Source organism: Glycine max, chromosome 7, assembly GCF_000004515.6.
Source record: "Glycine max cultivar Williams 82 chromosome 7, Glycine_max_v4.0, whole genome shotgun sequence".
NCBI lineage: Eukaryota > Viridiplantae > Streptophyta > Magnoliopsida > Fabales > Fabaceae > Glycine > Glycine max.
The window spans coordinates 6,047,560-6,067,409 of NC_038243.2; the positions used below are offsets into that span (position 1 = coordinate 6,047,560).

Below are 19,850 nucleotides of genomic sequence, written 5' to 3' on the forward strand. Positions count from 1 at the left end.
TTAAAAATATATTATCATATTTTCTAAGAAAATAATATGAACAAAAAAATACATACACTTAAAAGAGAGACTATTGCACGACAGAAAGAAAAAGATGAATTCAAAAAATAGAATTCATTCCATAGATATAAAGAAAAAAAATGTGTAAAGACTTGCAGAATTACCACATATTTTAGGCATCAACCATTGATATTTTTATTTAACTTGGATCGAATACTTTTGAATTTTCAGTGTATTACTTTTTTATATAGTTTTTATGATTTTTAATATGTATAAGTAATTTTATACATTTATAATTATTTTGGGAAGAAATAAAAAGTTAAAAATTTACTCAATAAAACCTAATGGTTAACTTCTCCTAAACCTTCAAATTTGCCAACTTATTTTCAAGTATAGGACCTCTAAAATTTTACTCGGCAAACAACAGTCCATAAATAATCCAAAACAACAAGAGATTAACCAAACAATTTATCTACATATATGTTAGTGAGTGTCCATCATCAGTTTCCAAAAATCATCACTCATTCAGCCCTAAAATTTGCTACAAAAATTTCTTGCGGTTTACAAGATATTTCTTTCACGAAGCCAAACTCATACTCAACAGCTGCAACTTAATTCATACAATAATTTTTTTTAAGAGTATACCACTTTAATAATTTTAAAAGCAACCTACCCATTTTAGTGAAAAAGACCTGTTTTGGAAAATTGTATATGCAGTATGAAGGGTTGGAAAGAAAAAGAAAAGAGAAATAGATCAGTTTTTGGGAATAACATTAATTGCCAGAGCCATTGCATACACATAAAGTTCCTTCTTTGTGCTTGATTATTTACGTGAGACAATGACCTACACAACTTTATTAGTTTCTGTCATTTTCTTTGGCGTAGCTTTGTTCTTTCATTTTTAAGTTTTACCAACTTTAATTAAATAGTTCCCAACATTTTTCCATTCAAATCAAATCCTGGTGCCGTTTCTGACCCACTTAGATTTCATACGTGTATAAACCATGAGTTGGTATTGTAGTGCGTTCAAACTTGCCGTTACTGATATTTATTCTTTAACTTAAAAAGTATTTTTATTAATATTTTCTTCATTTTAACTAAATTTAAAAATATCAAATTAATGTTAAACTATTTTTACTCATATATATGTTAAAATTTGATTAATTTTCGGTTCTTTACTTCACTCATTGGAATTTGGACCCGTCCCTACATAATTGTATAAGTATACTTATACTTAGTTTTATTTATCTATTATTCATCCATATCATATTTAATTCTAATGACACGTTTTTCTAAAAAGGACAAAACAATATGTTTTTTATGGAACTCATGGAAGACTAAACAATATTTTTTATTTTTATCTATATTTCTATTTTAAAGCATAATAATCAGATTATTATTTGTAATGTTTTTCATAGTGTGTCACAGTTCACAGTATCGCGAATCTGTTGAGTCTTCGAAGCCTGTCGTTTACAAGTCAACTCCAAGACTTGTTATTATTGTATTTAACAAAATAATAAAAAGAAAAAGAAAGTAACACTAGTATTTTTTTTTTGAAAAAGAAAGTAACTTCAATATGATTCTGACTATATATTATAAACCTAGTTTATAATTCCTATTACATTAATTAGGAATTACAATAGAAAAATGTATTTTAATGTGGTTACCTTAGGTTTAAGTTTGAAAATCACTTCAAACAAATATTAATCCTCATTTGAAATTTCTAGACCTCGTAATTATTTTGAACAATGTCTACAATAAAATCAAAATCAAAATTGAAAGATGAAGTAAAGGAAAAACCATCACAAGATCTTAGATTCATCAAATAAATTATTTATATGTTATGGAATCATCGCTATACTGAAATCAATAGGTATAATCTTATTGTTTTAATTACTTTACTTGTATATAAGAATAATTACATTAAATAAATAGGTATGACATTATTATTTTATTTCTAAAAAAACTCATTATTTTAATTACTTTACTTACGTATAATAATTACATTAATTTTATTAACAATGTACTTTAAAATAATTTAATTATCATAGTTGAAAATAGTCTTGATTACTTATATATATATATATATGACAATTAGCTTATTAGGTATTATTATCTTAATTAATATAATTAATGTTTTTGTAAATAAAAAAATTCAGCTGTAATTAATATATTATTATTATTTGCTTTAATTCAATTAGACTTACTAATACTAACGCCATTATTCATTCATTCATTCATCGTGACTCGCCTGCGTCTTCATGGTCTGAGAACAACCTCAATTCCACCAAAACACAAAAACAAAAAAAGAAAAAAAAAATAATGTCTTTGAATTCGATTCCGTGGTGTCATCTCAAGCCGATTCTTCTCAGTGCGCTGTTACTTTTTTGTTGTTCTCTTGACCTCTGCTCTGCAAACGATGAATTTGGAGTGGGAACCACTGATGTCTTTGATGATGTCCTAACTCTTTCCAGCTTCAGCTACCCTCAGACTACCCTTAGACCCTATGATTTGCTCTACATCAGAGGTTGGTCACATGTTTCTCTATATGCTTCGATTTTTCTGCTTTCGTTGTTCATGAAGCATTTCACTGTGTTGTGTTTAATGGGTTGGAGTTTAATTTTGAAGGTTATAGATGAATTAGCATGGTAGCACTTTCTCTTCTCTCTCTCTGTTTTTTTTTTTTTTTGAATTTTTTGTTGTTCTTGATTGACTGAGTCAATTATCCATGGTCATGGTGATTGGTCTTCAAATTGTTATTGGTTTGATGAATCTCAGGTGATTGTTCTGATTATGTATGCAATTGTTCAGAATTAAACTCTACCGTGGGAACTTAGGGAGGGGAGTTGAACAATTTAATGAGGTTGATCTTATGAGTGTTATGTGTTGCAGAGACAGATAAACTGCTCTATTGATAGTGCCTTATTATGTGGATACAATTGTGTGATATGACACTAAGAACCATGGCTTGAACGATAGGATGCTATCTTGTGATTGTGGGGCTGTCATTTGTTCTTTAATCTGTGATGCATTGAATTTTGTTTTGATGAAGTTGCTACAGTTTTGTCTGAAATTGTGGTTGTTGACTCGTGAGTTTTGTTTGCTGTCTTATTACATGTCTCTTTCTTTCCCTGACAGTGCTTGATTATTCATATGCACATTGTTTCCTGTGTGTTGTGATTGATTTACACCATTGGCACTTCTTATAATGTTGCATTTATGTCTAACTTTCATGCACTGAATCCCCCTGCATGAGCAAGAAATGGGTTCTAATAAGATTTTTCAGTTTTTTTTTTATGAATAAAAATAATAGTCACTGTCAAACTTATGGATGTTCTTACTTGTATCTTGATGTTTTCTCTTGTTACAGTTGATATACCACCATGGTTTTCTGCAGTTTCCATATCATTGAACTCAGATGTAGACCTTGTAAGTAATATCTATATTTCTCTCTAGATAGGAGCACTTTAGAATACTAGCATCTCTATTGATGTCTTTTGACTGGGAAAATGGTTTGTTCATTTGGATTAAATTTATTCCATTTGCCTCTATTTTGATATTGTTTTTGTTTTATAATGCCTCATAGTGCACAAGGCAATAATGCAGTTCTCTGATAAAAATCCTATATTGCTTATTATATGTCATTTTAATTTTCTCTCTATTTATTTATTTGTTTATTCAAATTATTTTTAGGAAAATTTTTAAGCATTTACTTATTAAAATTATTACTTATCTATTTAAATTGCTTGATTCTTGGTTTTGTTACAGAAATTTTTTATGGGGAACCTGTTTTCTGATTATCATATTTCTGTTTAATCAACTTTTACTTATTTTCCTCCGGTTCATAATTACATTGTTTTTAGGATGTTTCAAGAGTTGAAAGGGTGCCAAAAAGCTCACTGCCACTGATATGCTTTAGAGATGGCAGCCCTCCTCTGCCAGATGCTTTAAACACTTCTCTGAAGGATTCAGCTGTCAAAGGTAGAAGCCCTGCCTAAATATATTCAACTCTAGTTAACAAAATTAATAAACTTAATATTTGAGCACATAAGTTCTATTTTGAACTTCATTCTAAGATATTTAATATTTATAGACTTGTTTTAAAAAATTTATTCATCAACAAGATAGAAACATGGGAGCCCCAGTAAATTCCCACCATTCATTAAACAAGAATCATAGTTTCTATAGAATATTCTTCATTTGATTCATTAGTATTTCCCTCTTGTAATTTTACATACCCTACAATGATGGTTTCTTTTGGCTATAGTGTAATGAATGAATACTGAACTGATGGATGTGTAATGTTTTCTTCATTTCTTAGTGTTTCCCTTCATTTTGAAGCACCACGATAGCATTTGTTCCTTCTTCCTCTTGTTTCTTGTGTCCTTCTCAATGAAGGAAAAAGACTACAATGTTTTTTTTGAAACTGTCTTGTGTAGTGCCACTATAATTACTTTTTGTTCCCCCTTTTTCTTTAGGAATAAATGGTCTTGATGTTGAGCAGTGCTTTCCTATGGAGAAAAATATCACTATGAAATTGACAAATGAACAGGTATTGTTATAAGCTTCTTTTTCTTTTTTTACTTTTGCCAATATCTTTATTGGCTTTTAGGTATTGTATCTTTAAGCTCAGTGTCTCATTTCCTTTTGAGATCTATAATGGCATAGCTATATCTGCCTTAGTATTAAAATTCCTTCATTAATAATGGGGAAGGGTTAGTTCACAAATGATTTTGCTTATTGTCCTCTTATAATATCATAGACAATGAACATGTGAATTATTGTTCAGATATCTCCAGGTGCTTGGTACATTGGTCTTTTCAATGGCATTGGAGCTTCAAGAACACAATCAAAGATGGTATGGTTTATTACCCAAATATTACTTTTATCACAAAGATTGTACACAGCTTCATACTGATTTCTGCCTTTATTTTTGCATCCTGTCTCCAAACAAAATAATCCTTAACTTATTTTCATTTTGCTCAATTCTATGTTAGCAAAGTTCTTGATGCAATATCTACACATGGATGATTAACAGTTACTTCTCTACCTTTACAGATTATTCGAGGTTCAGCATACTCCTTCAGTGCCAATATAAGTGTGGAAGCATGCTCGAATTCAATGATGAGGGGGGAGTTATGTAACAGTACAGTCTATCCACTTTCATGCACAGCATCTGATGTCTATAATTCTATGAAGGCTACAGTGAAGAAGCCAATGATGGAAAATGCAATGACCTGCAAAAGTAACTTAGAAATGTTTTGTTCTCAGGAAGGCGTACCAGAATTTTACTCCTTGGATATAACAAATATGGCAGAAGAATTGACCATTATGGCAGCAAATGTTACATTCAATACTACAGCATTAAATAACACTTTTAGTGCAAATGATGTTAGTTTAATGTGTTTTGCTCGCCATGGTGCAATTCCTTCAGAAACTTTGCATGATTATTCTGGGGATTTAAATAAAGCCCCTCTGGTTATCCGTTATCCACTGATTGGTCGTTTGTACATTAGTATATTACCAGTTAATGTTACAAAAATGTTGGGAGGGACACAGGGTGGCAATTTAAAAGTTTGCTATTCAATGGAATCACAAGTGCTTCAGTGTCCACTTGGAAAAGCTGGATCAAATTGCACAATGGACAGCTACACACTTCAGGTAGTATTGATTGCTAGATGTTTCTCTATATATACTTTTTGTGCTGGTGTTTTTTTTTACAAAGGTTCACTCTAAATTATGCTAGTGTGATATTTATTGGACAACAAAACTTGTGCTTTGGGTTATAACTTAGAATGGGGATACAATCACATGCAGTCATATCTTGATGGCTAAGAAAAACATTAGATAACATCTGATCTGTACAGTTCAGAGTCCATCAAGATGTTTATAATTTGCAGAAATAGGAATGTGCCTATTCTTGGTGAGTGCAGGCATTAGCATATAAGTGGTGCTTATCTCTTGGGAGGTCTACTTGATTTCTTTCCTAGGATAAACTGAATTTGTTTTTCAAGACTGAACTATTTTATGTGCAATGCTAAAATATGTGGATTGAAGAACCTGTTCAACATATTAAATTTCCTTGTATAGAAATTATATATTGGAGTTTTTCACTAAACACTATCCAATAGGAATTTTGAAGCATTTCCCAGAAATTCAAGTTTAACGGCACCTGTGGTAGAATCAGTTCTATATCTTGTTGCTTAAAGATATTTCCTCACAGGAATAAGTTACTGACAAGATAAGAATGGTTGTCTGCAGACAGTTCTAAGGAGAGGTGCAACCCCCTTTGAATCATATTTTTTACCTGTGGCTGTTGGTGAAGGAGCATCTTCTGCCAATTTTCCTCTTGAGCCACTTTTAAACAAGTCATCAAATGTGGGAGAAACTGGTGACATTTGGACTTATTTTACTTTGGATATTCCCCGTGGTGCAGCTGGACGGAATATTCACATACGGCTATCTGCAGATGTGAAGATCAGTTATGAAGTCTATGCTAGATTTGGTGGATTGCCTTCTCTTCATAGCTGGGACTATTATTATGCTAACAGGACAAGGAAGAGTGATCAATCCGTGTTTTTCATGCTATATGATTCAAGTGATGACGAAATTGACTTTTACATTATTTATGCTAGAGAAGGAACTTGGGGTATAGGTCTAAGACATCTTTATATTGGCAGTGATTCTTTGAAAGCACAAACTGTCATGTCTATTTCACTTGAAGGATGCCCAAAACAATGCTCCTCTCATGGAGACTGTAAATATTCTTTTGATGCCAGTGGATTAACATCATACAGGTTTATGTTAAACCCTTTTCTTATTGTTAATTCATTAGTTCTGGTTACATTTCATTTGTTTGTTTTAAATTAGTAGATAAGAACCATATGAATCTTTGGTATTGACTGAGCCATTTTTGTAAAATAGTCAGATACTAAGTTACAGACTTTCCAGATTGCTTGATTTGTATTTGTGGCACAACTTCCTAATGAAATTTACTGTTTTTAATGTTTACTTTTTGGACTCAGCTTCTGCTCTTGTGATCGAAACCATGGTGGCTTTGACTGTAGCATTGAAATTGTATCACATAAAGGTACTTGTTAATTTTAGAATTGATAATTTGTTGTTTCTGTTACATGTATCATAGTTCAACTCTTGTTATATTATCTACAAGATACATCCCCCCTCTTGTTGTTATCTGATTTCCTGGGTAGTGGGTACTATTTTACTCAGAAATAGTTCTATTCTAAGTGTCACCATTCAGCAGAGACCCCAAACTAAATGGTTTTGATATATGTTCTGGTCAACTATCTTTAGTTTTTTTTTTCCATTTTATGATGTTATTTATAATGATTTGTTGCAACCAATATTAATGTATGGATTTTTTGCTAACTATCTACTGAAAAAAGAAGGTAAACATAGTGAGTTTGAGTTGAGTTTAGTTTGGCAACTTTAATCTAAATATAAAATGATAAAAACAAAGTATGCTTTACTCCTGTTTTTCTTTACGGTTTGTTAAATATATGGATATGGATTTTCTGTTTTGTTTATCCTAAGTTTTGTTCTTTAATCTGGTTGTTGAAAATTTGCTGTAGGGCATATACTACAATCAATTTTTCTCATTGGATCAAATGCTGCAGCCATACTTCCTGCCTATTGGTCCCTTCGGCAGAAGGTAATTCTTGTTGTCTTTCCTTTTGTTATCTATTTATTATCCCAATTATTTGAGTGTATTGTGATTTATCTGCCCGCATACAGAAATTGATGGAACTATTTAAAATTATATATTAACTTGAATGTTGAGGATAAATAATTCTAGATATTTAAGTTAACACAACAAGGAGACAAAAGATTTGGATTCTCAAGAAGTAGTTATATGCTTGATTAGAGAATATTGCATCTAAATCTAATTTTTTAACAAAATAAATTGACTTTGTTAAATAGATTTTGTGTTGAAATGGAACTTGTGATTTCCTATTTGCAGGCATTTGCAGAATGGATTTTGTTCACATCCAGTGGCATTGCTAGTGGGCTATATCATGCATGTGACGTTGGCACCTGGTGTGCATTGAACTTTAATGTTTTACAGGTTACTGCTCTCTTCCTTTAGTGGTCTCTCTTACTTGAATAGCTGTGACAAGCTTCAACATTGTTCTGTGACCTGAGTTCCAAATAAGATTCTCATTCTTAACGGGATTATTTTATGCTGTGAATTACTCCCAGGACTTGGGTGTCAATGATAGTAGCATGTATAAACACTCGGATGAAAAGCTAAAATCACTTAGAATGTGTTTGGTTTGCATTTTCATTTTCTGTTTTCATTTTCAAAAGATTAGAATTATAAAAATATGTTTGGTTTGACTTCTTGTTTTCTGCTTTCAAGAAATAAAAACACTGAAATGCATTTTCAAAAAGAAATGTATTTTTATATTTGCTTAAAATTACATTCCTTGCCACCGCGTTTTCATTTTATCCAAAATGAGGTTCCTAGTTTCAACTGAAAACACTGAAAACGAGATTTTATTATTTTCAGTTTTTGGTTCGTTTGAGAAAATATTTTCACTGAAAATGTTTTCAAAAATCCAACCAAACACATTTCCATCACCATTTTCTATTTCCAGTGAAAATGAAAACAGAAAACAGCCAAACCAAACACCCCCTTAATTAAAAATGTTGTTGGGGATCAAAAACACAACTCAACAATGGCTATAATTGTTTATCTGGGCATTTATAGAGACTTGATATTTCAACATTTCAGTTCATGGACTTCTGGCTCTCTTTCATGGCTGTGGTTAGCACTTTTGTATATCTAGCTACCGTTGACGAAGTATATAAGAGGGCAATCCACACAGCTGTTGCTATCCTCACCGCCCTTTTGGCTGCAACCAAGGCAACTAGGTAAATTGAACTAGTGGACAAACAACTTAGTATATATGCTGCTAAAGACGTTTAAGCTTCATTCACAAGTATCTACACTGAATTGTGCAGGTCTTCCAATGTTGTTCTTGTCATTGTGATTGGGGCTCTTGGCCTTCTTATAGGATGGTTGATAGAAATCTCAAAAAAGTATAGGTCCCTCTCCTTTTCATTTGGATTATCGCTAAGTTTCATTCAAAGGTGAGATCTCTGTGCTTAGTAAAATTTTTTGAGCCCGGCATTTTCCAGATAAGATAGTGATCAATGGTAAAATTGTGCACACTACTTTACTTTTGAAGTATTTTATGTGCATGCATTGATTGCCAATTTGGGAATCCCTCCAGTGATGGCAAACTTTATTGCTGATAGAATCATGATCTGGCCGTATGGTACTGTTTAGCATGTATTCACAAAACCCTTTTGTAACTTACCAATTTGACACGATACTACTGTTTTCTTGTTCATTCAATTCATGGTCTGACTCATGCATGTAGTCACTGATTTTGTCTTGGAGTAGGGCTTTTTGTCATAGACGCTAGAGCTGAAAAGCTTAAAATGCAGTTAATTCAACCTTCAAATAGCTTTTTGTTTTGTTCATTCGAGTAAAAAGGTTGATGGTGGGAATTCAAGATGAACCATACTCAGTTCCTTCCACAAATACCTTAATCTTATATGTTAACCAACCCCTTCAAGGTGGTCATTGTCATATCCTGTATTCATAACATGTTCGCAGTTTTATATTTTCACTTTAAACTTAGATGTGCTTGAGGATGAACAAATCCTGAAATAGCTTATGTTATGTCTTAAATATATTTAAACTGCGGTTTTATATTTTTATTTTAAACTTGAATGTGCTAAAAGATGAATTTCCACTGCAGTTTGCAAACTATAAAGCAATGGTTCTGTAATCTAGTCAAGACACTTTTGAGACGGTTTCGCTGGGGTTTTCTGTTGGCTGGTTTCATTGCATTGGCTATGGCAGGATTAAGCTGGACGCTTGAAACCAGTGCAAACTACTGGTTTTGGCATAGGTATTACAATACCACTACTCTCTCTACTATCATCTTGTTTTTCTGTCTTCTCAGGCCTCATGTTTTGCTCTTTTGAAATGGTTGCAGCTTTTGGCATGTTACAATATACACATCTTCTTTCTTCTTCCTTTGCTCAAAAGCAAACATTGTTGATGCTGAAGATTCATCATCACCTTCAAGTGGAAACTATGCACTGACTCGTCAGGATTCATTTCCAAGAGGTGATTAGAAGAACATATATGGGATTGGTGGGTGCAAAAAGGAAAGAGGTGGATCTTTTGGTATTTAATTTTTGCATTGATGAGACACAATTGCGTAGGTAAAAAGATATGGCTGCTGAGCTGAACTAGAAATCAACATAAGAGTGAATTGTGAGGCCTAAGATGTTAACAGGGATCAACAAAGCAGTCTCTTGTAAATTCTTTTTCTCACAGGATTTGCTTATTTACATTCATTATAGGGTATATATACTTTCCGTAAATATCTTTTTTATGCCATAAGATAGGAGAAAGAAATCAAACAAGGGATACATTTAGTCAAGGATAAAATAGTTAAAGGGTATATGAGCTTTGGTCATGTAATTATAAACTAGAATATTAATATTTGATATCCTGGGAATTGTATATATGGAGAGTTCTGTTGGTAAAAGCAACTCCACGTAAATTGATGGGTCTTGTTATTTAATTTAGCAGTCTATTGTTTCTCAAAAGCAAATACACGGCTCAATACGTGTTTGGAATACCAAGCATATATAATATGTAACATCTATCTACCTAGGGATGAAAAAAAAAATCTATATCCATGGTTACTCACGATTTAAATAAGATTATTTTTCTCTACCCGCTTATAAATGCGTTAGGGCCACGTAATAAGGTACCCATGCTCGTGAACACCTACTGTGAAAATTGTATTAAAAAATTGTAATATATATTTCATGTTTTCAATTTGTTTACTTGATTTTAGTATATGATAAAAATAAGTCGTGCACCGATGCTGTAAGTTTTTCCCCTTTCATTCAATTACAAACTAATGGTAATTTTTTTACTATAATTATACTTTTTACATAATATAAGGTAAATTTGTGATAATGTGGGTGTTCCGAAGGGAATGTTATAGAGTATATTGTAAGTATTTTTCATTTAATATTATTTACAATATGATTGAATAATAATTTAAAAAATATTTATATTTTTAATGTATTTTAATTTTTAGATGAATCAGTTCTTCGATCAAAAGTTAAGAACTAATCTTTTAAAATACTAAAATCCACTTAAAGAATTAATTTCTTCCAACAAATGTTTTTTATATGCACACATAAAAAATATATATTTTAATTGCATTATTTTACTTTCATTATTGAGTGAAACTTATATGAATTATTAAATAATATAAGTTTCAATTTATATTTAGTGAATCCTATATAAATTTTAGGTTGTTGCTAACAAGAACGCGCACTAATTAAAGAGCCAATAACACAACGTTCTCATTGAAGATAAAATTGGAATTGCGTATAAAAAATAAAAAAGAATCAATTTCTTAACGAGTACCCTTGAGTGCACTAATTAACATTTTCCTTCAAACATTAAGAAACAGTAATACTACACAAAGAGCTAGAGTGGGATTGTGTATTTGTCTAAACTCAACTCAAAAAGAAACACATGAGTGTGGTGATTTTAATAGCCTTCTTAGTAGTGGTTAAATTAATAGAGCATGTTGTGGGCGAAAATTTATACTCGAATACACACTGAATAACCTTCCATAACCTTGAATTGTTGTCCTCGACCACCATCTTTTACTACACATTTTCGGACAAGAAAAAAAAAAGACAACAATAAAAGTCAAAATAACACCAATGCATGTATAACAAAACTTTTCAAATACACACTATATGACCTTCCAGAAGTTCGAATTGTTGCCCTCGACCACCACCTTTTACTAAAAAAAATCGTGTGCATACAAGAAAACAAGTAGACAACAGTAAAAGTCAAAATAACACTAAAAGCATGTGTATAACTAAAATTTTCCATAAAATGACATAAGGAATTCATTTGCCTATACATTTTAGCTTCAATAATATAGTTCCATTATAAAAAAATACATATATTAAATAACTTCTAAACAAACAAATTAAACAACTTCAATGTGTGTCGCCTATACTTTGACTTGATTTATTTAAAAATTCTCGAATTGAATAAATCAGTAACTTTTCAAAAACTGAAACCAGGTTAAAACTGAATAAAGATTAAAAAAAAGTTTTAATGCATGGTATGTTAGGGAGCGATGGTTTGGAGGGAAAAAAAGGAGAGTAAATTTCTTTTTTTATAAGTGATTTTACAACAACAAAAAAGTTGCATGTATTTGTAACATTTAATTAGTATTAAGAAAAGTATGAACGGAAAACATATTAAAACTTCTCTGGTGTCCGTGTCTTACATGTCCCTTTCGAATAGTTAATAAATTAAAGAAAAACAGAAACTAAGAAAGTATATTTAACATGCAAATTTGGGTGTTGTATTTTCTTAGAAGTAGGTAGATTTTACGCAAAATATTAAAAGTACTATATATATATATATGTAACTTGCTTGGAGTTCTACGTACTACATGGCATTATTATTTTTTGTTTGCTTGGAATTCTATGACAGTATGACCTGGCTATATCATATTCACAGAAGTAGGTAGATAGCATGAAAACATATTTACGTAAATACATACGCATAAATAAAAAAAAGTATAATACATTTGTCTAATAAAAAAAGTAAAATGTATTGCTTAAAAATTAACAATTTCTATGTTATCTCCTTAGTCAATGGTTATACGAGAATATATAAAACAAGTCAAAGATTAAACAAACAAATGCTGACAGACAACAAACAGGTGTATTGAATCATCTAGTAGTTGTCTTCTATCCACCGGTAATCACGTGTTGAATTATATTGGTTTGAACACAAAAATAAAACTACTTAATGAATTAATTTAATCGAAATAGATTCACTTTGGAATTTTTTTATCAATTCGAACTAATTAATCTGATTATAAATAAGTTGGGGTTTGAGTTTATTGATTAAGTTGACATTTTTAAAAATTTTAAAAATAACAATTATACTAAAAAGATGTGATTTATATTTAATTTATTTTAAATGAAAATATTACGGTTTCATATTAAAATATTTTTTTAAAAAAAGTTTAGTGTTTAATACATGATCGGTATTAAAAAAAAAACTTATACTATTGATTAAGTAGAAATCTCTTTTGTAAAAAAAAAAAAAAAAAAAAGAGTAGAAATCTCCCGAAATATGATTTATTTTTTTATGTATAAAACCGTCACACTTGCTATTGTAATGGCCCAACCAACCACTTGTTGCACTATCAACTTGGTTGTTATACAGGCAAGTGGCCATTTTGCTGCTCACGAATATAAATAGCATTAAGATCAATTTATTACCAACTGACCCACCTGAAAACTGATTAGAGTATCAATCGGGTCCAACAAAAAGGAAAAAGTGAAGCATGTATTTAACCGCAAATGGAATATTATAGCCAAATAGTAATACACCAATCAAGTTTCCAATCATAAGAATAGAAGTTTTCCTCCTTGTGTTGTTCCAAGAAGAAAAAGAAATGCACAATTAAGGAATGCAAGGTACTCATCATCTTTAAGGGAAGTAGCTCTCCCATTCCTATACACAAGCCAAAACTCTCATGTACAATTTCCACAGAATATGAATTTCTACATGCCACCCTAGTCCAACACCAACCACCCCAAGTGCCGAAGTTGCCAATCATTATATAGAAGAATGGTTTTTCTCCCAAGGCCATGGTTTGTTCTAACTTACATTCTTTGATGCCAAGTGTTGCAACTTCAGCATTTTCACTTCTCTTTTATTGAGGTGCTTCTTTGGGAAGAAGTGGAAAATGAGCGAAAGTTCGAAGCTGATAGCTGCTCTCTGAAATCCTTGCGGATGGACCAAAGGATCTCAGCACATCTCTTCATAGTAGGCCTAATTTGTCTGCGTGGAGCCAAGCACTGTAAAGCTAGCTCAAGAATCTTTTCTAGTGCCAAAGTATTTGCAGTAGTCTGATCCAGTCTTGGGTCCAAGACTGAGATAGCATCTCCATCAATGAATCTCTTCATAGCCTGCACTTGTAGCATACAAGTTACATTAAAGAATGTGTGTGTCTGTGTAAAGAGTATAATTAAGAACTTATTCAACAAGTTTATCACATGGAACTTACTATTTCACCTATGAAACTTTCTAAAGTAAGCTAAAAAGAAGTCATTTTGAGAAGGTGGAAACTGTGAAACTTATTATTAAAGATATTAACGATACATGCATTCACAATGTAAAGGTAATTTATATTAGGGTCTTGTTAACCATAGTATTGGTTAACGAACTAAAAGAAGATAGTATTTATTGTGGAGATCATGGGAGACTATAAAAAAAGTCATGAGCAGTGCAATTTTGCGCATCCCAATAAAAATCTTTTTTTTTTAGTTTCTTAATCAATAACCCAAGGGCATTGGTTAGCATTTTCTTTTATATCATCATTCAATCACAAACTGTGATGTATGATAAGTTTACCAAATTTTATAATAATTACCTTAAAAGTAATAATAATAATTTTTTATTGATTGACATTGTAAAAACCTTTACAGAAAATGCATGTATGATAAACTCTTACTAAAATAAGCTAAAAGGAGCTTATAGAAATGTCATCATTTTGTGAGCATTATTAAGCATCATGTAAGTCTTTTCAAATGCCTTCTCCATCATTCTTACCAACTAAAGCTTGGAACAACATGGATTGAGATTGTGTAATCATGAAGAAAAGATGCTTAACTACTGAGCAAAATGGAGTGTCATAGAAGATATTGTTGGTTTTCATGAAATTATGAAAAACTACTAAATAGCAAACTAGAAGAATAAAATGAAGGCAGATAGTACACAATACCAATACCCACCCATTTTGCCGTGATTCGCTCCCTGAGTTCAAATTTTGGTTCAATGGGGCGTCTGCCTGTGACAAGTTCAACAAGCAAAACTCCAAATGAATACACGTCACTCTTTTCAGTTAGTTGATAAGTTTTCAGGTATTCAGGGTCCAAGTAGCCAGCTGTTCCTTTTATTTGGGTGGAAATATGTGTCATGCCAGAGTCACTGTCAGGGGCTTGTCTAGCAAAACCAAAGTCTGCTACTTTAGCTCGAAAATTTTCAGTGAGAAGAATGTTTGAAGATTTTATGTCTCTATGGATGATAGGATGATCTACAAAGTAAATACAATATACAACAAATGTCAGATTCTTTTTCAGCATTCAATATGTCATCAAGGACGAATAAACCATCAATTTGTCCTCAAGTATTACCCTCTCCCTTAAGTAGTCCTAAAGTAATAAAATTATGTAAGTAATCCTCCAAGTATTAAATATCTATCAGTTTAATTCTTAAGTAGTTAAGTTAATATATTTTATTAATGTTCAGTACCCAATTTGAAGGGTTTTCCAATACTTTGAAGATTACTTAACATGATTTGTAATACATAGGTGATTACTTATATATTTCTTTTACTTTAAGAACCATTTAGCAGAGAGGGTAATGCATTAAGGACGAAATTGATTGTTTACTTTCTCAGGGACAAACAACTATGAACTTTGCCATGACTGAGTTGCTTGATAAGCAGAGAGTTGTACCTATATACATATGAAGATAGGTGATAGCATGAGAAACATCAATTGCTATATCTAGACGTGCAGCAAGGTCCAGAACGCTTCCATGAATGCCTGTAATAATCTTTTTGGTCAAGTTGTAGTAGGCACAAAAAAGCCAATGCTGGAGGCAAGGGCAAATCACAAACACACAATAGCTAAAAGGCTAGAGAAACTCACAATCTAAATGTTCTCTAAGGGTTCCATTTGGAACATGCTCCACAACAATGATCCTTTCATCCTCTTGCTCCAAATATCCAAAGAACTTGACCAAGTTCAAATGTTCCACCCGTGATAGTGTTTGGATCTCGCTTTGGAACTCCACCCCCAAATGCTTCTCATACATACTCTGCAAAGCAAAAGACAATTAACCAATAACTTTTGGGTGCTTGTTATAGTTATTACTAAAATTCTCATGAGAAATGCAACACATTATTTTGAACACATTCTTTATTGTAGGCAGAAATTTATTAAAATCACAAATTTTTATAGGTAACACTTCTTACTTAACAAGTCACTCATAATTTTGTAGTTTTTAACAAAATTTTAACCAATATTAGAGAGTGTTTTAAAGAGTGTGCTGCTAGTTCTCCTGAGTTCTCATTCCATGCAAATGGTGACACAATTTTGTAGGGAATACACTAGAAACAACTTAAAAAACCTTCTTAGCACGCTTTACTGCAACAACAGTCCCATCTAGGAGTTTGGCCTTATAGACAGCACCAAAACCACCTTGGCCAATCTTGAAAGAAGGGGAGAAGTTCCTTGTGACTCGGAAGATTTCCTCCATGGTGAACTTCACAATGCCTGGTTCTTTCGCTGGCAATATGTTGTATGAACTGATGCTGATACCTCGATTTGAGCCACGCCCTCTCTGACTACCAGCTCTTGAAGCATTCGATACAGCTAAAAAACAAACACAAGGGATTATTCCAATTCATCCACTCCATTTGATAATAAGCATGAAGAAAAATCTACCGATATATAGTAGCACTTGAAAATCCATAATGCTAAAAACCTATAGAAAACTACGCAAACTAGTGACCTGAAATGCAATGCATTGACGAGGAATGAAGCAGTTTCTTAGCTCAAACATTTAGCAGCAGAACTTCAAAATCTGCCGTGTCTGTGAGACATATATAGATGCTAATTTTATTTTATTTTTTTTGGTGACACGTGCTAATTTTGTTGATAAAACCAATCAAATCATGACCTAAATGCAATACATCAATGAAAAATTAAGGCCTGAGAGAAAGTGCAATCTTAGTTCAAAAGTTAAACCTGCACACACAAACAAACAAATGGATATTTGCTGAATATCTATGCGGTTATGCCCAAAACAGAAAGCTATGATTTTGAGAACTCTAGCACTTAACCAAATTCTCAAACTCCAATTTAAATTTTCTTGACACTTCTACCCTTTTTCTCGGCTGCTTAAAAACAGAAACTTCATGGCACACAAGTTCAAATTCCGAGATCCAAAACAACAATAGAGGAGCACGTGTGTGTGCGGGCACACACACGTTCACCAAAAGAATAACCATTTTTTCACCTATTAATTAATCGAAAGAAGAGAAAAATAGATGATGCAATTCTATAAGTTTATTTTAGTATTGTTATCCGATCAGAATTAGAGTTTCACTTCGAAAACTTATGTTGACATTTAATATGAACATTTGTTATCTGTGCTATCGCCGTAAAACTCTAATTCTAATCGGAAAAACCCGCTTAAAAGTTAAAACAGTTAAGTCCCTTCATCTAAGTTTAGTCCAAAAAAAAAAGAGAGAGAGAAAATGAAACTAGTACAGGAAGAAGACTTGAACTCCTCGGAATCCCCGAGGCTCTTGGAGTTGTCGAAATCCGGCCGAGCGAAGCAGCCGGCAAAGATTCCGGCGAAGGACTTGGCGACGGCGGAGACGGGGTTCCGGTGGGTGGAGACGGTGGAGGAGGTGCTCAGCTCGGAAGAGGCGAAGCTGGGGGAGGGCGGTGCTCTTCCGGGCGTGGTCCGGTGGTCGGAGCTGGATCGCCGGCGAGGAGCATAAGGAGATGTCATGTGTTTGTGTTTTAGAGAGAGAAAAATGGCGGGCTGGTGGAGGAGAGAGAGAGTCAACTGAAGTGAAGTAAGAAAAGCATCGACTTCGCAATATTAAAAGGTGGGTGACGCTATTATGCGCCGTGGAAGCCAAGCTTGACAATTTCGTTGCTAATTTCAATCTCACGTTGTCTTGTCTTCTTCATTTTCTGTGGTTGTTTTGTTTCTAACGGTTTAACGTAGGAACCACTCAAACCTTAAACACATTTTTATGTATATTACGTAATAAACAAGAGTTTAAAAATGTTTGAAAGTGTTTTAACATAAAAACAAACATACATTTAGTTTATCTATCATCATGGAGATATAAAATAGATTGAATAATTAAAAAAATCATAGATTCAATTTCTTTGTTAACAACCTTCTAATAAATTAATATTTATTGATAAAAAAAATACTTACCACCATATTTTCTAAAGGGGGTTGATTCACAAATGATCATAACAATTAAGGCATTCTTCAATGCGTTCGCGTAATTACGGTTTTAAATTAAAACCACTTTAAACACAATTAAATTAGGGGGTGTAAATGAGTATTGGATAGTATATACTAATGTCAATTCGTCTGGTGCGTGATTTATTTATTTTCGTTTAGCTCTGACCGCGTTTTTTTTCTTCTAAAATGACTAAATTCTCTTTTCATGGAACATTAGAGTAAATATTCGATGACAGATTGTTTTAAGCTAGCATGAATTGATTTGAAGTAATTAATGGGGAACGGAATTGTGTTTTAAATGATTTTGAAAAAGAAAAAAAAAGTCCTCAACAAGTGTAACCTGAAAGAAGATAAGGATGTTTTAGATGTTTAGCAAGTGGCTGGAGATGCAGAAAAGGCAACATTTATTGCATTGACTTGGAAAGCTACTAAAGTTTAATGATTCGGGATTTTAAAGAGTCTCTTTCAAAGTAAAGTACCATATGAATCTGGCTTTTTTAACTTTAATGATTGAAGATTTTAATGAATTACGTTATGTTAACATTTAATGGTGAAAACAGGATTGTTTCAAAAAGATAGTATAAGGATAGTTAAAAAGAAATAACAGAAAAATCAAGTTCAATCATATTATGACCAACTTTAATGACACTCTTTGGACTAAGGAATAATAAAGGAAGTAATTGCGTAAAAATTATAAATTTTACAATTGTCAAAGTTAATAATTTTTTTTCATAATATAAGATAATATTCATAGTGTGGAACATTTTGCGAAGAGGTCTGTTTTGTGTGAGTGTTTTACTGAGGGGAATGACAAAACACATATTTCATTAAGAGGAACAACAAAATAGGTGTATATTTCGTCAACAAAAACAATGAAATATATGTAAATCAAGTTTTGTGGATTTCGTCATCCTTATTGACGAAATAGGTGACACTGTTGCTTTTTGTCTCATCCTCTCCCCCTCCCCTTTATATAACACTCCTTTTGTATAAAAAAATATATCAAAATTATATTTATAAAAAATACATATATACAAGAGAAGATATAAATAAATTTAGTGATGCAAAATAAATATATCATACACCTTTATAATAACAAAAAAAAAATTAGATAACAACAACACAAAAAATACATATAAAAATTGGGAGTGCCTTCAAGAGGAAATGGACGAAAAATATATCAAAATGGTATTATATAAAGGGGAGGGGGAGAGGGTTGGGGGGCCGAAATTTAAATGGTACAAAAAAGCAACAGCACCACCTATTTTGTCAATGAGGATGGCGAAATTCACTATGCACACTGACCTACACCTATTTCGCTGTTCCTATTGACCAGATATGCACCTATTTTACTGTTTTCAAATTTTTAAAACACTCACACAAAACAGATTCTTTTCACAAAATGTTTCAAAACAGATCCTATTCGAGAATTAATTTTTAAAAGAAACTCCTCAGGTCAATTTGCCATTTGGTTGGGGGTAAGTTGGAGGGGAAAGCATGGAAGAGCCACATTAAATCAGATATTGAAAAGCGTGTGCAATTTGGTTGCGCTGGAATGCAAAAAAGTGGAAAGGAATAAGCTTAAAAGTGGGGAGACTAAAGTACTAACAATTTGTCTGTTTTCCTTGTTTTGGCTACAGATAAGTTATTCTTTTTATCTTTGAATGTTTAGTATTAT

The 19,850-nt window shown here is 32.2% G+C and overlaps 2 protein-coding genes across 2 annotated transcripts; one reads left to right on the plus strand and one right to left on the minus strand.

The window, feature by feature from the left end:
- Window positions 1–2,192: 2,192 nt before the first annotated feature.
- On the plus strand, window positions 2,193–10,592 carry LOC100777848 (uncharacterized). The gene is made up of 14 exons (XM_003529885.5): window positions 2,193–2,527; window positions 3,371–3,429; window positions 3,864–3,981; window positions 4,479–4,552; window positions 4,790–4,858; window positions 5,059–5,661; window positions 6,262–6,797; window positions 7,026–7,090; window positions 7,593–7,672; window positions 7,982–8,086; window positions 8,756–8,895; window positions 8,986–9,114; window positions 9,792–9,944; window positions 10,032–10,592. Exons 1-14 carry the CDS (start codon window positions 2,323–2,325, stop codon window positions 10,171–10,173), a joined length of 2,478 nt encoding a protein of 825 aa, XP_003529933.1. The 5' UTR covers window positions 2,193–2,322; the 3' UTR covers window positions 10,174–10,592.
- Window positions 10,593–13,456: 2,864 nt separating this feature from the next.
- Window positions 13,457–17,867, minus strand: LOC100792034 (calmodulin-binding receptor-like cytoplasmic kinase 2). Its single transcript, XM_003528797.5, has 6 exons — window positions 17,452–17,867; window positions 16,307–16,551; window positions 15,826–15,994; window positions 15,631–15,720; window positions 14,905–15,206; window positions 13,457–14,079 (listed from the first exon to the last, which is right to left on the minus strand). Exons 1-6 carry the CDS (start codon window positions 17,696–17,698, stop codon window positions 13,813–13,815), a joined length of 1,320 nt encoding a protein of 439 aa, XP_003528845.1. The 5' UTR covers window positions 17,699–17,867; the 3' UTR covers window positions 13,457–13,812.
- Window positions 17,868–19,850: the final 1,983 nt, after the last annotated feature.